This window comes from Morchella importuna (genome assembly GCF_003444635.1).
Source record: "Morchella importuna strain M04M26 chromosome Unknown Morimp01GS034, whole genome shotgun sequence".
Classification (NCBI taxonomy): domain Eukaryota; kingdom Fungi; phylum Ascomycota; class Pezizomycetes; order Pezizales; family Morchellaceae; genus Morchella; species Morchella importuna.
Window position 1 is genome coordinate 353,302 of NW_025763431.1, and position 19,858 is coordinate 373,159.

The window sequence follows — 19,858 nt, forward strand, 5'->3', positions numbered from 1 at the left end:
AAAGAGAGCAAGAAAGAAAAAGCAATTATGCTTTGATTATATGGTACATATGGACCACCGATTGGGATTAATAGGGAATGAATAAGACTAGACTCAATGAGCCAACACAAGATAGACAAAAACACCTCTGTGGCTACTTTTCAGCGTTTGAAGGCTGAACTATCAATACGACAACCAGAGTTACGGTTATGAGCTAATGATTGAAATGCAGCCAGTCAGCAAGGTATAACTGCCAGCCTAAAGAGAGCACACTCTTTACATACCAAAGCCACAACTCCAGTCAAGAAGTACACACTTCCTCTGCTGGCCGGAAACTTCCCCCTCAATAGCCAACCCTGCGATTCATAGTATCTAGATATTCATGTTAATACCATGCAATTGAATTGGAAAAACGCGATGAACCTATGAACACCGATCAAGAGCACGGCTATTGCTGTTGCAAGAAAGGTTATGCCAAGAGGTTTTCCCAAGTGGCGAAGCGTTATTATGCCCTCTGTTTATTATTAGATGGGGTGATAAACCATGAAAGAAAGGACAGAAATACCAGAAAGGTCGGAGGACTGTACAGCAGCATTGAGGCGAAATAGTTGTGATATCCCAACGCCTGTACGGCTGATTAGCTACAGACGAGTCTATGGATGGGGTAATGATTGTTTTGTGAATTACCTATTGACGCAAACGCAAGGGATGTCCTTAACCACGCCAGGAAGGTCCGTTCTAACAAAACACGCTCTAGATCAGTAACATATCACATCGCATCACCATCTAGCTAGGTAAGCAACCACCCACCCAGAGCTAGATGATCCCTCGCGGTAGAGCCCTCATTCTCCAACTCCACAGCTCTCAACCTCCAGAACCAACCCCTCTTCCCCGGCTCCGGTGTATCTCGACCCGAGTGTTTATCCGTTTTCCTGTGGTCCATGCTCTCTGTTATCGACGTACTCGCATAGTTTAGTACTTCTCTAGACCCTGCGCCGGTCATAGCAGTAGTTTCGTCAGCCGAGCTATCCTCGGAGGATTGGTGGAGCGACATCATTTTTTTATTTTTTTTATTTTTTATTTTTCGATCCGTGTGATGGAGTCTAGGAGGGTGAGTAGGATGGGTAGCTCAGAAGGAGCTTGAGAATTAAAGCCCGCTCTTCCCCATTTTTATGGTGAATGGTATTTCAACCAATTCACGACGGACTTGATACGCACGTGCGGGTACTGTCTGCGTGAAATGGGATGACACAAGAACCATGGGCGGTTGCGTGCTATCCCCCTGCAGGCTAGTTACATACCAGTACACTAGGTAGAGTAGGTGCTCTACCCAGAAGGAGGTGATCGACATTGTTGAACTCTGTCAATGGTTGGCTCAGACACTGCGGCTACTTAGACTCGGATAGTACTCGAAGAATGATGGATTTATAGATACGACGGTATAGCTATATCGGAAATAGCTACATGTACAGCGGTAGGTAATAAGTGATGGAACAGAGCAATACCTGTTTTTGGTAAAACGCCACCAACATTTGGTGTTTGTACTCTCAGGGCGTTCCATCACTTATTACCTGTCGCTGTACATAGCACCTCCAAGTTCTCTCTTTTGACGGTGTTTACAAAACATCTTGACATGGCTTGACGCGTATTTATGTACGAACAGTATCACGTGCATAGATAAAACGGGGGTTGATAATATGGCAACAGCGGGAAGCCTAAACCAACGAACCAATAATCGTAAGACCTAGGTACTTATATATTGGGGGATAGCTTTATTCGGACCTGTAGGGATGCTTGCTTGGGTCGGGAAACAATACACATACGGCAAATAGTTATTCTACCGCCATCTTGGCATGTCACCAAGTACAAGCTTTTTGCCTGTTTGGAATATGCAGGGCACTTAAATTCCCTACTCTACTAAAGTCATGTTTTATCACTCGAACATAATTCCGCAGTGCTATGACTTATTTTGCGGCTCAAAAGATGTATATAGCTATATGCAATTAAAACAAACCCGATATTTTTTTTCGATTCCTTTCCCAACGCCTGGCCTTTTGAACAGGGCCAAATAAACAAATATGAAATAACATAGAAAAGAATTATGCAATGTTATATAACTCTAGAAATACCTCCCTTTCCACGAAATATTTATACCATGCCCTGCATGTTTTAGCTAATTACAATACTAATTTCAGTTAGTACATGTAGGTCCTATATTATATGATAAAGTCAGTCGCAAGAGTTAGCTGGCCGCACCTTTTGTGACTGCGAGAAAACAGCCTTTTCCACCACCTCTTTCGTTTCGGAGCTGCGATCGGTACTGGTGGCTTTGCCAGTCCTGTAGCCGGAGTAAATGAGGAAGGCCTTTCTACCGGTGCCGGCATATTCGGTCTTTGATAGCTCCTCGAGTCCAGTGACTAGTATCTATTAGTTGCGATTTAAAACAAATCATAGGGAGGACCTACAAGAGCCCTAATGGGTTGTTCCTGATTCTTGAGCTCAGATCCTAATGTGTCATGCCTCTCCACTGGGCTAATGTTGTGTTTCTGTCTTTATTTAGTAACCAAAGAACTTGAAATAGCTATATAGATATAGACTTACAGGAGGTATGGGCGGAGGAACCGCGGATGAAGATATGGGTGGAGTTATTGGAGGAGAGTACAAGCTTGCTGTGCGCAGAGATATCGGCTAAACCGTAAAGCTTGTGTTAGTTATATGTCTCAATGGAGGCAAGCAAATCAAAGGTACTCTACTTGAACTCTCCTTTCAGGACTCATCGCATCGACATAAGCGATCTGCTGAGGAATAGGAGGGACAGGGGGAATCTGTTCTCGGTCAAAGTATCCATAGCTAATAGAGCTGTCCATGGTTTGTGACTATATCAAAATATTAGTTAAACACTCAAAACTCCATGGTCAATCTAAGGCAACCCACTCGAGAATTACTTCCTGGGCTTTTTGGGACCGGTTTCCTCAGAACAGGCCGGCAGCTAGTTTCATCCCCGGATTTCTATCATAATTTAGCAATCAATGTTTTAACTGGTGACTATCTGGAACCTTACTTGGCTTGATCCTGGAGACATGGGCTAATTTTTTATTTTATTTTCAGTTAGCCCAGATTGCAAATCCAAATTCAGAGTGGCAGATGCTCATACAGTGATTTTTCCTTGATCAAAATCTTGCCTGTCTGCAGCGTACCAACTATTTCCCCGGTAAGGGTTTACAATGTTGTTGTATGAGTATGGTCTTTCAGACTCCTCCTGGGGACTTAGAGGTAAAGTAGGTCTGTAAGGGACATAAACCTGGGTTGTTCGATTCAGCTGGGGCCCAAGGGGTAGTTGGGATGCGTATGGATTTTCTGCTTGCTCGGGCTCAGTTGGCTAAGCATAATTCGTAACAAAATTTCAGTTAGCCAAGGTTCAAATTAAATCGCCATCCATTAGAGCTCCGCTCACTAACAGAGAATAAATCTTCTTCATAGCTATAGTCCGGGCCGAGGAAAGGGAACCGTTCGTTCGGCAGGTAATAATCGTCTAGGAGGGATATGTCTGGTCCGACAGGCATGTATGCGCTTTCGAGGTCAGTCGGCCACGGAAGTTTTTTTTCTTCATAACTAATAGGTCCTAAAGGCTACATCAAAAGTATTACAGTTAACCATAATGTCCGGATCGATACATACTGGACGGCAATACCTTAGAGCTATCCGGTGATCCTGGGGTCAAAGAAGCTATGCGTTTCGGCGGGGCCCTGCCGCCCTTTTTCCAACTCGGAGAGTCGACTATATCTGAATGGTGGTAACTTTTAGGCGGCTATCGCAACAACTTAGTCTATTATTCAAGGGGTGGGGTGGAAACGTACCAGGGACCCGTACAGTATTACTATCTCTTGAAATTGGGTTTGCCTTCTGTACTTCAACTACCTTAGGAAAGTCTCGATCCATAGCCCTAAAATCTTCTTCTTGCTTTTAGAAATAAATACACTGTCAATAAAAACGGCGATTACGGGTATCTTACGGGCATTGCAAGAGGCATATTATTTGCATGCTCGTTCCCGAAAAACACATTAGGTACATCGGTGGGATAGTTCAGACCCCGGACAGACATCTCAGCAACGGGCATGCAGAAATATCCATTTTCCTATCTTGTCAGTAATAATATCACAGCACGAGATAGGTACCAATGTAACTTACAGCACCGTCAAAATAGGGGTTGATGTTATGCCTAAAAGTTTCCCCGACGTAACCCATTTCCACCATTTCCACCCCCACCAGTACGGTTTGCTGATGTTTGCTGACTGGTCAAAATTTACCCGACCCAAACAGCCTGACCGAGTTGAAAAGCTCGCTGAAGTTACCGCCTTAGTATCAAGTTCTAGGGAAACGGAAAACGTGGATATAAGTATGATTTCCCCGGATCTTGGGGACGGATTCATGAGACACAGGGCCAATTCCACGTACCAAATTTCAGCCTCGCGCTGACATCTTTTGATTCTGCGTTGCACAAGCTTTCATTGGTTAAGTGCCGAAGAAGCACTCACCATTGGCAGTGGTAAATTTAGGAGGGCTGAGCAGAGACAGGATAAAAGGCTTGAGAGCTTTTGATTGACATCCCCACTAAACTATTCCGGGCGACAACATACTTCTCTCAACACACAAGACCTTGCAAAGCAGAAATTGCTGCAGAATTGAAACCATCCAAGGACCATATTAGTCCCTGTGACTCAATCGAGATTCCCTTGATTTTTTTTTGGCATGGCCGGTCCTGTGTGGCTTTTCGCTTCATCCCGTAAACGGTCCATCAATAGCAGATGTACATGTAGGCTTACAGTCAGGTCGCGCGGGATCTCCAATGGCTCTAATTTGCCAGACATTCTGTGTGAGTACATGTAGAGCAGGTATTACAAGCATGTTGTGGTTCCACCTGTTCAAACCCTTGTGTAACCACCCTTATATCAACATCAAGTGCCGGCTGATACTTTACGGCATAGTCCTTGTGCCTTCTGTATGAGGGTGCATACATACACCAGCCATCCCAGCGTGTAACGGTTTCTGGAACTATCTCATTAGATCTCTATCTGCTTCGTGATGTCTACGAGCACTAACCCCACAATCCAACCCACCCCCCAACCAACACCAACAACACCTTCCATCGCCTCGCCTCGGCAAAGCGCGCAAAACAGCAGAAATGATTCTCAGATCAGTATTCAATCGCCTGAAACTGAACCTCGTAAGATAAACGCTATGTTAGTAGTATATACCTAAAATAACTTACCAAATTAACCGTACAAAGTTTTTCGATACCCTCGCGGTTATCCCAACCTATCCGCAACGATGAATAGCGACCCTAGTCTTGCAATGTTCCGAAGATTCGGTAAAATACGAATACGCAGTCTCCTCTATAAACAAGACCATCTAGCAGAATTAGAGAGAAGGCTATATGTACTAGATTTGAAGGAGGATGATCAGGTCAATCTTTCGAGTAGGAGATTTGACAATAATGCAGAACGAAAGGAAATAATGGCGGAGATCGATATAGCCCTAAAAGACTATGGTATTTCTTCTCCAATGTTAGCATTCGATTACGACGAAAATTTAACCGTCCTACGCATACGAGATAGACAAAGCACTGTTCAACTGCAGCAAAATATTCGGTTTTCCAGCTGCGAGTGCAAAGAACATCGAACAGTTAAGCCAGTGGATTGATGATTCACAGCCTTTGGAGGCGGAAGAACAGCGATTTCTAGAAGATCGATCAGATGTTATTACCCTTAGGGAAGATCTTCTCGAGCGAGGGACACAGCTAAAACTAGCGGGTTTCTTAGCAAAGAAAGTGAGCTTTAAAACCAGATCGTTTAGGACCTTTGATAGACCATACTCACGATTTTTTGTCGTAATAGTATCTTACCTCAGATGTAATCTCATCCAAATACCAAGAATACATGGTTTTCTCTGACTAGTTGAAACAGAGCGACCCTCGAAATCATTTAAATTCTGATCCAAACGTGTACTATATTCCCGACGATGGAGTTTTAAAAATTGCAGGATTTCTCAAGATTGTGGTGCGAGTCGTTGTTACTATCACAGCTGCAGCAACACTCCTCGTTCCAATTGTCATCCTATGTTTTGTAAAGGTCTTTCGATGGCAAATGTTCACAATTGTGATTTCTACCCTTACCTTCTCTGCGGCTGTAGCTTCAACTCGTGCTTCAAACGGAGAGATATTTGGCGCTACCGCCGCGTACGATATATATCCTATCCTTTGTAGAAATCTATTCAATTGAAGCTAACTCGGATCCCAGGTATGCTGCTGTTATGACTGTGTTTCTCGGAAGTGTTGTCAATTCTTCAGACAATTGAAAGACGGTCGTTATTGGGGTCCCCTGGCATTTCCTTTTCCATATCTCGTTCTCTTTAGCTATTTTGGGGCTGTTAAGCATGGGAAAAGTAATTGGATTCAATATTTAAAAGTGTAAACCAAAGAGTTACCCTGGATCCCAATTATTGTCTTGGCAAATTTACCCCAGTAAACACGCAAATAATATCAAAAAGTTTTTCGGGGATTGGAACCTAGTTGCACCTAGATTCACACACTAACCTCTAGCTTTTGGGTTAGGTCGGTATAGTCGAGCTTGATTACATGTAGTTGATAATTCAGGCCTAGGTACCTACATGTAGGTATAGTCGAGCTTAGGCTGCAGGGAATTAACTGTGCATGTGAAGACATTTGTTTCTCCCTTTTGAATGTAAAGTTATAGTAATGCGACTTAGATACGAGACTTAAGAGGGTTTTAATAAACTAAATTCATTCTAGAACCCTCATACTGAGCCAATAATATTGCATCATGAATTATCACTCAGTTTTCAGAGGTGATTACAACACTTTCCTCAATCATGACTTGCACAAATGATTTTCTTTGAGGTATACTCGCTCGTTAATTAAAAGGTCAGAAGTCACAGCCAGATCCACACACAAAACCCGACCTTTTGATTAATGCGCGAGTATTAAGTCTCGGATGTCGAAGGGGTTTGGTATTTTAAGAAATTTACAGAGGGAATGCGTTAAAAGATGAATACACGTACGCTTTTACGCAAACAGAAAGTATCTATTGAAAAACTACTTTTTATCCTATAGGGCCTATTTCAAGGCAAGGGCAGCAAAAGTAGGCAAAACAAAGCTGGCCTCGTGAATGTGCTTGTTATAGTACCTGAAGAGCTTCTGCTCCTCCTCATCGGTCTGGGTCCTGACCGGCTTCTTAACGTTCCTGGTGGCATCTTTGGTACAAACCATGAAACCAATCTGCCCAGAGGGGTATGTTGGGATAGTGGTGTAGGCGTACTCGACAACGGGGAAGACCTCGCGGCAAGACTTCTTAAGTTCGGTGATAAGCTTCAAGTGAAGCCATTGGTTCTCGGCTGTAGGGCAGTGAAACTGGTTAGTCACATGAATTTGCCGACCAGTGAGGGAGGGGGTGTCTTGTATCAAGCTGAGGGCGAGAAGAACAAAAAGAATAGAGAGGAGTAGGAGATGTATCAGTCTCTGCAGCACAGGGTGAAAAATAGTAAGCGGACTGTCTCCCCACGTCATAAAGATAGCCCCCAGTTTTCTTGAAGTTAAGCGTAAAGAAAGCAAAAGGGGAAACCGACAACCTTGTGTGGTGATAACACCACCCTCCTTCAAAGCACCAAACAAAAGCTCAAAATAGGGCTTTTGGAACAAAGACTCAGCGGGACCTTCTGGGTCGGAGGAGTCGGTGATAATGACGTCGAATTCGTTCTTGTAGTCTTCGAGAAACTTGAAGCCATCACCGACGTGGACCTTGCTCTTAGGGTGCTTGAATCCCTCGGCCATGTGGGGAAGGTACTGCTTGGAGAGACGAATGACAGCCTATAGCCCCAGGGTTAAAACCGCAGCTTTGATCTAAACCAACTCGATATTGGATAGTTACCTCGTCAATGTCGCAGAGGATAGCCTCCTCAACACATTCGTGCTTGACAACCTCACGGAGGACACCCCCGTCGCCACCACCGATGACAAGAACTTTCTTGGGGTTGAGGTGGGAGTTCATGGCCAAGTGAGTGATCATCTCTTGGTAGCTGTGACATTTCGTGAATAATCTAAGATTTCGCATTTTCGCAAACTCATGCGTCAAGGAAACTTACGCGAACTCGTCACGCTCGGTGCACTGAATGACGTTGTCCAGGACCAAAACATTACCATAGTCACTGCTCTCAAAGATCAAGACGTCCTGGTATTGAGATTTCTCGTGGTGCAGGACCTTGTTGACCTTCAAAGTCATCGCCTGGCCGGGCCACATGTCCGAGATCTCGCGGAACCAGCCATCTACCAATACATGTCAGCCAGTCATATTCGTTGACCTTTTAGTTTTCACTCAATTCGTCGAGAGGCGCTTTAGATCTCTTGAAAGGCCAATTTTAGGGATAACTAGGTAAAATAGACTAACCCTTGATAGTTGCGTGTACGATTTCACTCATCTTTTCGGAATAGGGTTTTTTATGAAGAGAACCTGGTTTGCCTGTCAGTAGAACGTCGAAGGAGCAAATTTGTTGTTAGAGCATATATTTACCAAGATTGCGATCAGGCGCGAGAATTTCCGTAGAGCAGGAGTGCTTTTGTCTGTGGTGAGATTACGGAGAATTGGAGAGAGTGTCGTCGTGGTGGGGTAAAAAGCTGCCAAGACTTGGAGGGATGGAAATTTTTTTTTTTTTGACGTAGGCGAAACATCCTCTATATTTAAATTCTACATATGTACTCTCGTTCTAACTACATGCAGTACAAGGCAGCCAGTCAACAAACATAGGAAACGATCTTTTGTGTGCTTTGCTTTTGACTGTGCAGCCAGGAATGTGTTTGTTCCGGGAAACACCTTCCTTTCTCTTGTGGTGATCGAAAATTCTTACATGGATTTTTTTTTCCCCTTGACCCTTCACTCAGTGAAAAATTCGCGCACATTTGACATCTGGTGGAAGCTTCTTGCTGGCGAAAGACTTCTCGCTGGGATTACACATAGGGTAATTACGTAAGGATACGTATAGTAAATTTGTGGCGAGTGCGATTCTGTGATTTTTCAATATATTTTTATCATGTCAGAATTTATAGAACCAAGGTGTTTCTCTGATTACATGTATTTCTTCAACACGGCGCACAATATACAAAAAGGATTACAGTACAATCTCGCTATAAGGATATGGAAATGTGACATAGCGAAATCGAGATATATCCTTATATACAGTATCCGGTAGAATTATTGCAAAAGTCAGAGCTAAAAGAGTAGATTTGTTAGTCTGTGCTCGCAGCAAAAAACCTTTTAAGGGCCAATAGGACTATCGGGTCACGGAGAACCCACTTTCGCAATAATTTTACCAGATACTGTATCCTTACGTCACTAGGAGAGGTGAGTGATAGTTCGTGACCTTCGGATGGTGGACACAGATGGACGGTGTGGCGCAGGCTAGGCGGTTGTGTAACTACGGGGTGACCTCAGGTCACCAAAAGCAACCGTGTCGGAAGTAGCTACATGTAGTTTCTTGTAGTCTACAGTCTCGCCTCTTCTGTCTTCTCTTATCTAATTTGAGCTTTGTTTTTGTTATTAGAGCTTGAGCTTCTGTAAATCACGTAGGGTCTATTGGGCTCCTGTTTCGCTCCAAAACGGGTGAAGGTAGGCGGGAGTTAGAATGGGTTCATACTAAGTGTCCATGAAAACATGGGGTCTGAAAAGGTGGAGGTAACTCAGGGTGGTGAAATGCAATCTCTGCTGGGTGGGATGGATGAGCAAAGAATGGAAGAGCGAGCCTTGGAGAAGCATATAAACCTAACCTACTCCATTTAAAATGTTGTCTATAGAAATATTTTCCAAATCTTTAGAATAGGTATCTTAATAGTGAAATAGAGCGTATTTGACAACTGTCGATTCCGACAATTGACAGTTCGCCGGCTGCAATAGCGGTTTGCCGAACCGTCAATTTTGATTGACGAGGGTATCGGCACAGGGTACCGGAACTCTATCAATACGCAAAAGGCCTTATGTCTCGATCTCGTCACCACTGATAATGATCGAGATCTAGTAAATAATTTGAGAGTTCGTGAAGTATAATGTCAATTTTGCGACCCGCAACTGTCAAAGCCGAACTGTCAATTGTCGAAATCGACAGTTGTCAAATACGCTCTAATATCCTTATTTTCTCACCAAAAAAAGCCAGCGTCCCAACGGGGATCCTTATAGGCAGTATATCCTTATAGATGATATCCTTATAGCGAGATTGTACTGTGTAGAAGACTTACATATACACATACGTATACATGTAGTTAAAGTGGCCAAATATTGTACTGTAAGTTTTATGCGCCTAAGATGATTAAGTAGAATAATTGACTGTATACGCTAGATGTATCGTACGTACAGTATCCGGTAGAATTATTGCAAAAGTCAGAGCTAAAAGAGTGGATTTGTTGGTCTGTGCTCGCAGCAAAAAACCTTTTAAGGGCCAATAGGACTATCGGGTCACGGAGAACCCACTTTCGCAATAATATTACCAGATACTGTATATACATATCTTCGGCCCTCCCCTTCAATATATATGTTCATAGGTACTCGAAAATTTTAGTACATGATTTGGTTAAGCACAATTTGGTATATTCCCTTGCCTTGACCGCTAATTATTGGAAGGGTAGAGACGGATATATGTGGAATCGATTTCCACTGCATATTCTAATTTATATCAAACTGTCACTGTTATTGTCTTGTGAATAATCGATACTTACACTATCCCCAAATCTCCAAATCTAACGAAAGCGAACTAAAAAAAATCACACCCACAACCTAGTCCAAACGGTCCAGTTTCCACCCGCTTTCTTAACACTCTGCACGCTCGCTGTCTGGTCCTTTCCATTCACCGTCAACTGCCACCCATCCTTCACAACATCCGGCACAACCAATTCCCCGCCATTCAACGTGATCTCTCCCATGGCCTCGCCCTTATCATCCACAAGTTTGACTGGTGCCCTCGCGCGCCTTCCATCAATCGGCTGTACAACCATGACCTGTACATCCTCAAAATAATCATACACAACCCTCTTCTCGCCCACCTTCCCAAGCACAAGGATGGATCCTTCTCGGATATAGATAGGACATGTAAGGTACCCATGATTCTCCTTGACCCATCTTGGCCCTGACTTGACTTCACCGGTGAACCAATTTGTCCACTTACCCTCAGGAAGATAGAAGTCGACATCGCCAGATTCAGTGAAGACAGGCGCAATGAGAAGTGAGTCGCCCAACATGTATTGGCGGTCAAGAAACCATACTGTGGGGTCTTCTGGAAACTCGAGGAACATGGCACGGAGTGATACTGGGAGGCCTGAGGTTGTCGAAGAAATTGCCTGGCTGTAAAGATATGGCATGAGCCTGCACTTCAGATCCGTAAATGTGCGGAGAACGTCTGTAGATTCTTCATCAATGGCCCATGGAACACGGTATGAATTGCTTCCGTGTAACCTCGAGTGCGAACATAGAAGACCAAATGCGACCCATCTCTTGTAAACACTCGCATCTGGGGTTCCCTCGAAGCCTCCGATATCAACACTCCAGTACGCAAATCCGCTGACACCTAAGCTCAACCCGCCGCGCAAACTCTCTGCCATAGCTTCGAATGTACTCTCACAGTCACCACCCCACTGTAGCGGGAATCGTTGGGTTCCGGCAGTTGCGGTCCTAGCAAATAACACAGCCTGGTCTTTCCCGTACCGCTTCTGCAATGCCTTATATACAACCTCGTTATAAATGAATGCATAGTAATTGTGCATCTTTGCCGGGTCAAGACTCTTGTCAAACCATTGTACATCCTTATCGGGGATTCTCTCGCCAAAATCGGTTTTCAGGCAATCGATTCCGACATCAAAAAGACTTTCCAACTTTGAAACATACCACTCGCAGGCCGCAGGGTTTGTAAAGTCGACCAGCCCCATACCAGCTTGCCAAAGATCCCACTGCCACACATCCCCGTTCTTGCGCTTAAGCAAGTAACCCTTCTCTGCAGCCTCTGCAAAAACCGGAGATGCGTCGCCAAGGTATGGATTGATCCACACACAAAACTTTAGCCCTGGTCTTTCTTTCCTCAAACGGGACATCATAGATTTTGGATCTGGGAAATGCTCCTTCGAGAACTCAAAGTCACACCAATGAAATTCGCGCAGCCAGAAGCAATCATAGTGGAACACATGCACCGGAATTTCCCTCTGCTTCATTCCGTCTAGGAAGCTGCCTACAGTCTTCTCATCGTAAGATGTAGTGAAGGATGTGCTGAGCCACAACCCAAAACTCCATGATGGGACCTTTCCAGGCTTCCCAGTGAGAGCAGTGTACTTGCGTAAAATCTCCTTCGGGTTAGGTCCGTAGATGACATACCATTTCAATCTCTGGCCCAAAACGCTGGCCTGCAGTCTGCAGGACCTTTCAGACCCAATCTCGAGGTCCACCGGTTCTGCGTGGTCAATGAAGACCCCATAACCGTTTGAAGATATGTAAAATGGGATATTCTTGTACGCCTGTTCAGATGAGGTTCCACCGTCGGCGTTGTAAAGCGTGAGCGATTGCCCGACTTTATTAAACGCTGTAAACCGCTCTCCAAGACCGTAGATAGACTCGCCAACAGCAAGCTGGTGTTGAGTGAAGATATGGTGTCCAATTTTTGTCATGTCACCGGTCTGCATGGGGGAGGATGGTGCAGGAGTGTACGCGAATCCGACGGAACGGTTAAGAAGGGAGGTTACGCTTTTGCCGGTAGTAGTATCATGGAAGCTTATATTGAATGTGTGAGGCTATGGTAATTGTTAAAAACTCATCTGGTAGTACAGGTATCCGGATTTCTCACCTTGGAAGAAACAGTACACGATAAGTTTCCGGAGGTAAGCGTAGTCCCATTCGCTGAGGTAGAAATTTTTGCCAAACACGAAGGCTTTCCTTCGGGATACAGTTCATAGTGAGGCCCTGGGTTTTGAGCGCCCTTCCAATGTTGGGTAGTGATGGAAATGACATCTTCAAATTCTGCTTGGATTTCCTAGTGTATCACGATTGTTAGTTGTATTGCTATAATTAACAAAGAGGTGATTTCTAGACATACAAGGCTCAATGTAGGTAGATTGAGGGTATCGCCCCGAGACCTAATGTGTCTGGTTGGGCATAGCAAGCTCAAAGAGTCGCCCTTTGGTCCTTCTGTAATTTTGTGAACGTCCTCGGCATACTCGATTCTCACACCTTCCTTCACGAGCCACATACCTGTCCATGGTCAATCAGTATAATTCCTAACTTTCAAACGCTAATTTTCTCACCATCTCGGAACTTCATTTTTGCAACAGCAATTCAATAATTTTGTTGTATATTCTTGAGAGACACACAGCGCGAGAGTTAGTACTCAATTAAAAACGTAGACCCTCCTCCCAATCACTCTTTATTTAAACCTCAAAACTTACAAGTCCATCGGTCATCGGACAAATTCAACATCTTACCCCACTGCGCATCGCAACTAGATGTGCTGCAGTTTAGCCTTTTCTTATGTGCTTTAATTCTGCCGGCGGAATATCTGGGATGACCGCGGGGGCGAATTGCGGGGGCTATGCAGAAACCGGGTGTTAGTTTAGTTTATAGAGTATCTTTGATCAATGCGGTGCCTACGTCAAGTTGAAGGCGGGGTGTTTTTTTTGTTTCTGTAAATCTTTCGGACCCCCGAAGGTAGATGTTCCGAATAGCCATTATTGTAACAACTGCGGGCGACTTGATATGTGGGCCAATTAAAGTAGGTACACATATGTAGGTACGTAGTTGGCATATTGGCAAAATACAGATTAACCTGAATTAATATGTGTGACAATGGAATAACTCGGATAAGTGTAGCTACATACATGTAGTAGCTGTCACGTCACACTATGTGTTTAACTTTAGGATGTAGGTACTCTATGCATTTTCTAGCTAGCACGGCATTTAGGATAATAATCCTGGTCTGAAGAGCATATACACACTACCAATACCTGGCTCCATGATCCCAGTAGCACAATAACGATTATCGAAAAATCACTTTGTTGACGGGCTACATAATATAGGTAATCGCGCACTCATGCCTATTACACCGGTTAAAGTAAAAACCTCTGAGGCAATGCTAGAAATCTTCATAGGGTACGATTATGAGTGCTGTATGCACTGGCTCTAACGATATCATTCATGACATATACGTACTCTCAATTAAAAAAGGAGGTATAATTACATTTTGCTTAACAGCGTACCTGAATAGTACATCTTGGATCTACTCTATGCGTCTAATTATATATATCTTGTCGAGTCAAATACTCGTAGGTTCATGACGTTTCCGAACACGACTGCTATTGCATGCCATACAAAAAAGCGCCAAATCCACCTTTTTGTATGTCATGCAATATTGGTCGTGTTCGGAAACGTGATGAATCTACGAGTATGTTCTCTGGATATTTGTGCTGACAACTAGTTCAATACCCGAAAGTTGGCCTAAAGAACCTTCTCAATGAGACATGTACGTACAGTCGATCACCCAGACCGTCGGTTAGAGTACAACCTCGAGCTTCATGTTGGATTGAAAGATGGAAATCGTCATCTTTTGAGACATTGTGGCGGGCTGCCACGTTGCATTCATATTGATTTCCTTGGAGATCTGCATGAAAGTGGGTAGAGCTCTTATGGCCTCGTTACAATTCCTTAGGATTTAAATTTTCTAGATAAACCAGCTTGGCTATATATAGGAAGGTCTGGTTTTCAATTAAAGTACTTAGCTTGTAGTTGGTAGAAATTCAAATACAGTCGTTCACGGGGTTAATTGGGGGGTACGTACTGAAGCTGTCGATCAATGTATATATGAGAAGGACCTTGGCTATGTACCCTTTTTTCCTGCTTTTTCTTAGGTGGGGGTTTCCTTAGTCATCAACCTTGTAAGAGGAGTGTGGTTGGTAGCATACCATAGCTACTATAACTGGGGGAACTGGCATAGGGGATAGGTCTTTATGCCATAGGCTATGCCTGCATGCAGTAATTGTACCTAGAATCAATTTATATGATTTAAAAAAAAAAAAAAAAAATACCCTTTTTTCCTGGCCATGATCTACTCTAGAGTAGCTCGGAGTAGGAACATGTAGAGCTGGATCGAGCTCGAGGCACATGATATAAATACACCATATATAGATAGCTACATAAGATCAGCTGCAGTAGATATAAATTAGAGTAGAGTACCTACAAACATGCGCCTATTCTACTACCAATTTCATGACGTTTCCGAACACGACTGCTATTGCATGCCATACAAAAAAGCGCCAAATCCACCTTTTTGTATGTCATGCAATATTGATCGTGTTCGGAAACGCTATGAAGCTACTGATCTCGAGTAGAGTGGAGTAGAGTACTTATATGTGTTGAAGTTATGTATGTACTGCATGGTGTACCTAGAGTAAAGTAAGCTGAGTTTCCCGGTTAGGTCATGCCAGTGCTTTAGGTTTAAATTCAACTCGATATCTTCTGATCATGATATAGCTGCACTGGGATATCGATTACTGTCCCAGCGCGGCCCCATGACCTGGCCAGCTCCATTGAAATCCTATGCACGCCACTATCGAGAGAAAAAGAGCTTGTCGAATCTCGCGCCCGCAGTTGCAGAGTTGCGACGCATTTTGATAGTTCCAATTGGCGTGGTCAATTGCGGTTATCATCGGGCATAACCATTCAGAAGCTGAGTGCACCGTCTACACTTACTATATGTAGTCTAAGGAACCTTGCACTATCTAAAAGGGGTTAAGCACTGGCATTACCCGGCATTCTCGAAAGTGAAGCTTTAGAAAAGGCGGAGCGCTAAGACTAATTCGGATCGGGTTGAGTAAAGGACGAGTCTGAGAGTCACTCATGATCCATTACCTGTTCGCAGCATTGATAGCCAACTCATTCTATCCACTTCGCAATCCCATAACCTGTCTTTATATTTCATACTCTTCGAATTCCCCCTTCAACCCTCTCTTTTACCTTCAACATCATTAATATTGTTTAGCTTTGCAATCAACCTTGGCAATTGCGCAATTCAGAATCTTTATTTGCAATTGTTATCGATAACTATTCAATAACCAACCATGCTGGTAAGTTTTCCATTCCAATATTTTAACAAAACTGTCTCTAACACATTTATACAGTTAGAATACAGTGTCGAAAAACCTCTCAACCGAGAGCCACCTGTCGAAGAGCTTGTGAAGTCATTTATCACCAAAGCGAGCACTGCGTACGATAGGAATCATGGGTATGAATCAGTGCCTTTGTTCTCAAACCCACTTTGATCTCTAACCCCGCCCCCTCTCTTTTTCCCTTTTTCTTTCTCTGACTCATATCGCCTTATTTGAATAGACCTCTTCCCCATATCAATGCCGACAGTCACTATGTTCGTCTTGATGGCGCAGTTTCCAATGTCCTCGAGCTTTCGATTGCTTCACTCAGAAATGATTTTAAACAATACGAAGTGATTTCCGCTCTTCAGGTAATTCCCCGGTGTCTTCATACACTCTTTTTCCAATCCTAATTTTATAAACAGTGCGCTGGAAATCGTCGCCACACAATGCGCACCGAGCTGAAAGAAGTCGATGGGATTGACTGGAACGATGGTGCCGTATGTAACTGCACATGGGGTGGACCGCTCCTGGCCGATGTTCTCACCAAAGCTGGGGTTACCATCGAGGGTGATGCCCATGTCGCGTTTTCATGTATGCAAACAGATTGCCAAGAGGATAGGTATTACGGTAGCTCTATATCGCTCGCGCGATGCATGGATCCCAAAAGTAGGGTTATGCTAGCCTTAGATGTATGCACCCCTATTTTTACTCTATAATCTCTCGTAGGATTGGTCTAATTCTTCGATAGATGAATGGCTCTCCACTCAACATAAATCACGGTGCACCTGTTCGTATAGTTATGCCAGGTATCCCTGGTGCGCGTTGGACAAAATGGCTTGATCGTATCACAGTCCAGCGCCAGGAAAGCAATAATTTCTATATGCAACATGACTACAAGATTCTCCCCCCATTTATTGAAACTCGAGCGCAAGCTAAGTCGTACTGGCACTTGGTTCCGCCACTTCAATCAATGCCAATCAACTCTGTCATTGCATATCCGGCACGCAACGAAGTCATTAAACTCGATAATCTCATCAACGGAGAACTTGAAGTAGCTGGATATGCACTCCCTGATGGTGACAGTGGACCAGTGGTGAAAGTCGAAATATCAATAGACCAAGGCAAGAGTTGGAAGGAAGCAAAAATCATGTATCCCGACGCTGCTGAAGTTGCGGAGGACGACGGAGTGGATAAATATAAATGGGGTTGGTCAATTTGGAAGTACCGAATGAACGCCGATGATACAAGGCGTATAAAGAAGGACACTAAAATTTGGTCAAGAGCGCTCGATAGAGGTGGAAACCTACAAAAGGGGGATATCGAGTGGAACTTGAGAGGAGTAGGTTATAACGGATATGGTGAAGTGAAAGGGCTAGAGGTGATCGATCACGCCATCAGTGAATGTGAAGAACCTACAAGAAGGATGGCAGAGCTAAGCGTGAGTGCTTAAAAGTTGTTTTAGAGTTGCTTTGAGGTTTTATCTAGGGGTTTCCAGGTTATTTCTAGTTCTTGTTTAAAATTCTGCTCTTCAGCAATTGCAATTTGCAATGCTTTCATTTGTATTTCTATTTTAGATCTGGGGTTTAGAATAGGGAGGATTAGCAACTAGCACGATTGATGTCTCACGTTCAGTTTCAATCTTTGCTATCTCAAAACTTCGCCCGTTTATTAAACTACGGTTTTAAAATGAGAATAACTCGTTCTAAACAACCTCCAGTACCCGGGGAAGTGGTTTGTAATATTACTGCGAGTGATTTCTCATGATTGATATTATGTTAGGTAGTAATTCGCGATCGCATTTTTGCTATTAACTGCAATTATCTCACTTTCGTAGAACACATACCTTCCGAAAAAGGTGTGAGTGAGAAGAAGATACTACATCATGCAGTATTACATATTGTGTGTAAATATGGACTGGTATAGGTGGGTTGTGGATTCAGCAAAACGTCAATGTTTGATAACTACACGTGCACACTGCGCCCAATTGGACCCACTGTCTTCAGCATGCATGGTATTAATAGTGAAATCTGTGATGGTTCTCCCACCTATCTTAGTATATTCTAGCTACATAGTAGCTACATGTAGTAGATCTACTATGTTTTTAAGGGCACCGTTTTAGTATCACGGCGCGTTTTTAGTTCATTTGCAATCTCTAGATCTTTACCCATGTAACTCACATCATATATAACATATGATTACAATATTAAACTACATGTACTCGCCTAATTGGCTAGCTCGGATCTAGAGAAGTAAACCCTCTGTAGTTGATGTATGATGAGATGTAGTGAGTATGTAGGGCCTAGGGGGCGAGAGGGCTCGAGTAGTACTATATATATTATAAAAATACATGTATCGAATAACGTGGTATAGGCTAACTGTGCGACTTGGGTTCTCAAAGTAGGAGTATTCCTTGTAGATCTGTGAGGTATTTTATTCCCTTGATCAATCGATTGCATTTATATTCTGGCCTTTTACCAACCTCGTTATAATCAAAAGCTGGCCGGTCGATACATGTATGCATGTATCCTTCTCCGCAACCCCACAGACACGTACACTAAATCGTATCACGCGCAGTACGCCAAGTACCTACATGCGCAGAATCAATGCGCAGAATCAATGCGCAGCCAGCACAAGCACTCCTCTAGCTCGACTTACTGCAGCTAGCTAGGGCTTTGATCACGCCATATACAGTGCAGTTGATAAGACCATGAGATAAGGTCAATTGCATACTAGCTTATGTATGCATGTATGCAGTTGTGTGGGGTGGCCAGACAGGAGTATGCAGAGCTGCGCATGCCAATACATATCTACTAGATCTCGTGAATGTAGATATAATCTGTACCCCAGAAGTGAAACGCTATATTGTTGATCATTCCAGTTGGGGTGAGAAATAAATGAAAAGCTGGAATTTCGATCCTCGTCACGAATGAAGTATGTACATATGTAGCCCAGTCATCGGAACATCTAAGGGTGCACCGTGATTGTGTAGTTCAGTGTTGATTGCACATTGCAATCATATATTATCACTCGATCTACGTAACATGCACTTTCTCTCTAGCAATATTTTCCACATTCAGTGAATTTGTCTTTATATTATGAGTTCTGGAGTACTATTTGGCCCAGAAGAAGTTGGGGCTGATAGCGGGCTTTGGAATCTTCCATATAATATTATTAATCGATATGCATTGTATTTCATGATCCGGCTACATGTATATATCTACTCACCGGTGATACATATATGATTCAATACTTGGCCAATCCAGAGAATACGAAGATTAAGAAAATGTTCTAAGCTCTGATTATTTGGTTATTTAAGAAACTCACCAGGTCCTGAAGCTGGAAAGGAGTCCGCAGCGGGAATATATCGGATTGTTTCAAGTCAATCGTGGGCTAGGAAGCACGGAAGCTCTCCCCAACCTCTAATCGATAGTTATGACTACCGAATTTGCCCTTAAACAATCGAAACAGGTTTCACAATCGTGCTTCAAATAGGCATGGGGATCTAAGGTAATTATGTAGCTATACACGTAATCACATTAGTGAAGTGGCGCTCTTTACTTATCATTCATTGGAAATCCCCCCATCAGTATATACTACTTGCTAGTAGCTGTAGCCCGTACAATGAAACGTTCAAGTTGACTATACGCTTTTATCCCATATAGTCTTCTGTCCTTAGGCAGGCTAACTGTGTCGTGGCGATGATTA

The 19,858-nt window shown here is 43.4% G+C and overlaps 6 protein-coding genes across 6 annotated transcripts; 2 read left to right on the plus strand and 4 right to left on the minus strand.

Annotated features, from left to right (window-relative positions):
* Nucleotides 1-133: 133 nt before the first annotated feature.
* On the minus strand, nt 134-1,036 carry LAJ45_09178 (uncharacterized protein; the record flags this gene model as incomplete). Its single annotated transcript, XM_046118723.1, has 6 exons — nt 134-193; nt 264-351; nt 403-493; nt 545-604; nt 667-717; nt 790-1,036. 6 exons carry the CDS (start codon nt 1,034-1,036, stop codon nt 134-136), a joined length of 597 nt encoding a protein of 198 aa, XP_045968108.1.
* A 1,112-nt stretch (nt 1,037-2,148) lies between these two features.
* LAJ45_09179 (uncharacterized protein) lies at nt 2,149-4,671 on the minus strand (the record flags this gene model as incomplete). Its single annotated transcript, XM_046118724.1, has 16 exons — nt 2,149-2,164; nt 2,236-2,396; nt 2,445-2,525; nt 2,581-2,667; nt 2,733-2,855; nt 2,914-2,988; nt 3,041-3,064; nt 3,134-3,358; nt 3,438-3,608; nt 3,671-3,787; nt 3,850-3,939; nt 3,992-4,114; nt 4,168-4,198; nt 4,252-4,348; nt 4,435-4,467; nt 4,617-4,671. The coding sequence occupies 16 exons, from the start codon at nt 4,669-4,671 to the stop codon at nt 2,149-2,151; spliced, it is 1,509 nt and encodes a 502-aa protein (XP_045968109.1).
* A 154-nt stretch (nt 4,672-4,825) lies between these two features.
* Nucleotides 4,826-6,292, plus strand: LAJ45_09180 (uncharacterized protein; the record flags this gene model as incomplete). Its single annotated transcript, XM_046118725.1, has 9 exons — nt 4,826-4,871; nt 4,965-4,978; nt 5,044-5,203; nt 5,267-5,527; nt 5,595-5,806; nt 5,874-5,888; nt 5,943-6,107; nt 6,169-6,214; nt 6,276-6,292. 9 exons carry the CDS (start codon nt 4,826-4,828, stop codon nt 6,290-6,292), a joined length of 936 nt encoding a protein of 311 aa, XP_045968110.1.
* An 819-nt stretch (nt 6,293-7,111) lies between these two features.
* LAJ45_09181 (uncharacterized protein) lies at nt 7,112-8,954 on the minus strand (the record flags this gene model as incomplete). The annotated part of the gene is made up of 7 exons (XM_046118726.1): nt 7,112-7,389; nt 7,624-7,861; nt 7,923-8,070; nt 8,137-8,317; nt 8,439-8,501; nt 8,562-8,604; nt 8,946-8,954. The coding sequence occupies 7 exons, from the start codon at nt 8,952-8,954 to the stop codon at nt 7,112-7,114; spliced, it is 960 nt and encodes a 319-aa protein (XP_045968111.1).
* A 1,844-nt stretch (nt 8,955-10,798) lies between these two features.
* Nucleotides 10,799-13,334, minus strand: LAJ45_09182 (uncharacterized protein; the record flags this gene model as incomplete). The annotated part of the gene is made up of 4 exons (XM_046118727.1): nt 10,799-12,808; nt 12,862-13,047; nt 13,111-13,265; nt 13,319-13,334. 4 exons carry the CDS (start codon nt 13,332-13,334, stop codon nt 10,799-10,801), a joined length of 2,367 nt encoding a protein of 788 aa, XP_045968112.1.
* Nucleotides 13,335-16,123: 2,789 nt separating this feature from the next.
* Nucleotides 16,124-17,603, plus strand: LAJ45_09183 (uncharacterized protein; the record flags this gene model as incomplete). Its single annotated transcript, XM_046118728.1, has 5 exons — nt 16,124-16,129; nt 16,184-16,287; nt 16,392-16,521; nt 16,576-16,842; nt 16,902-17,603. 5 exons carry the CDS (start codon nt 16,124-16,126, stop codon nt 17,601-17,603), a joined length of 1,209 nt encoding a protein of 402 aa, XP_045968113.1.
* Nucleotides 17,604-19,858: the final 2,255 nt, after the last annotated feature.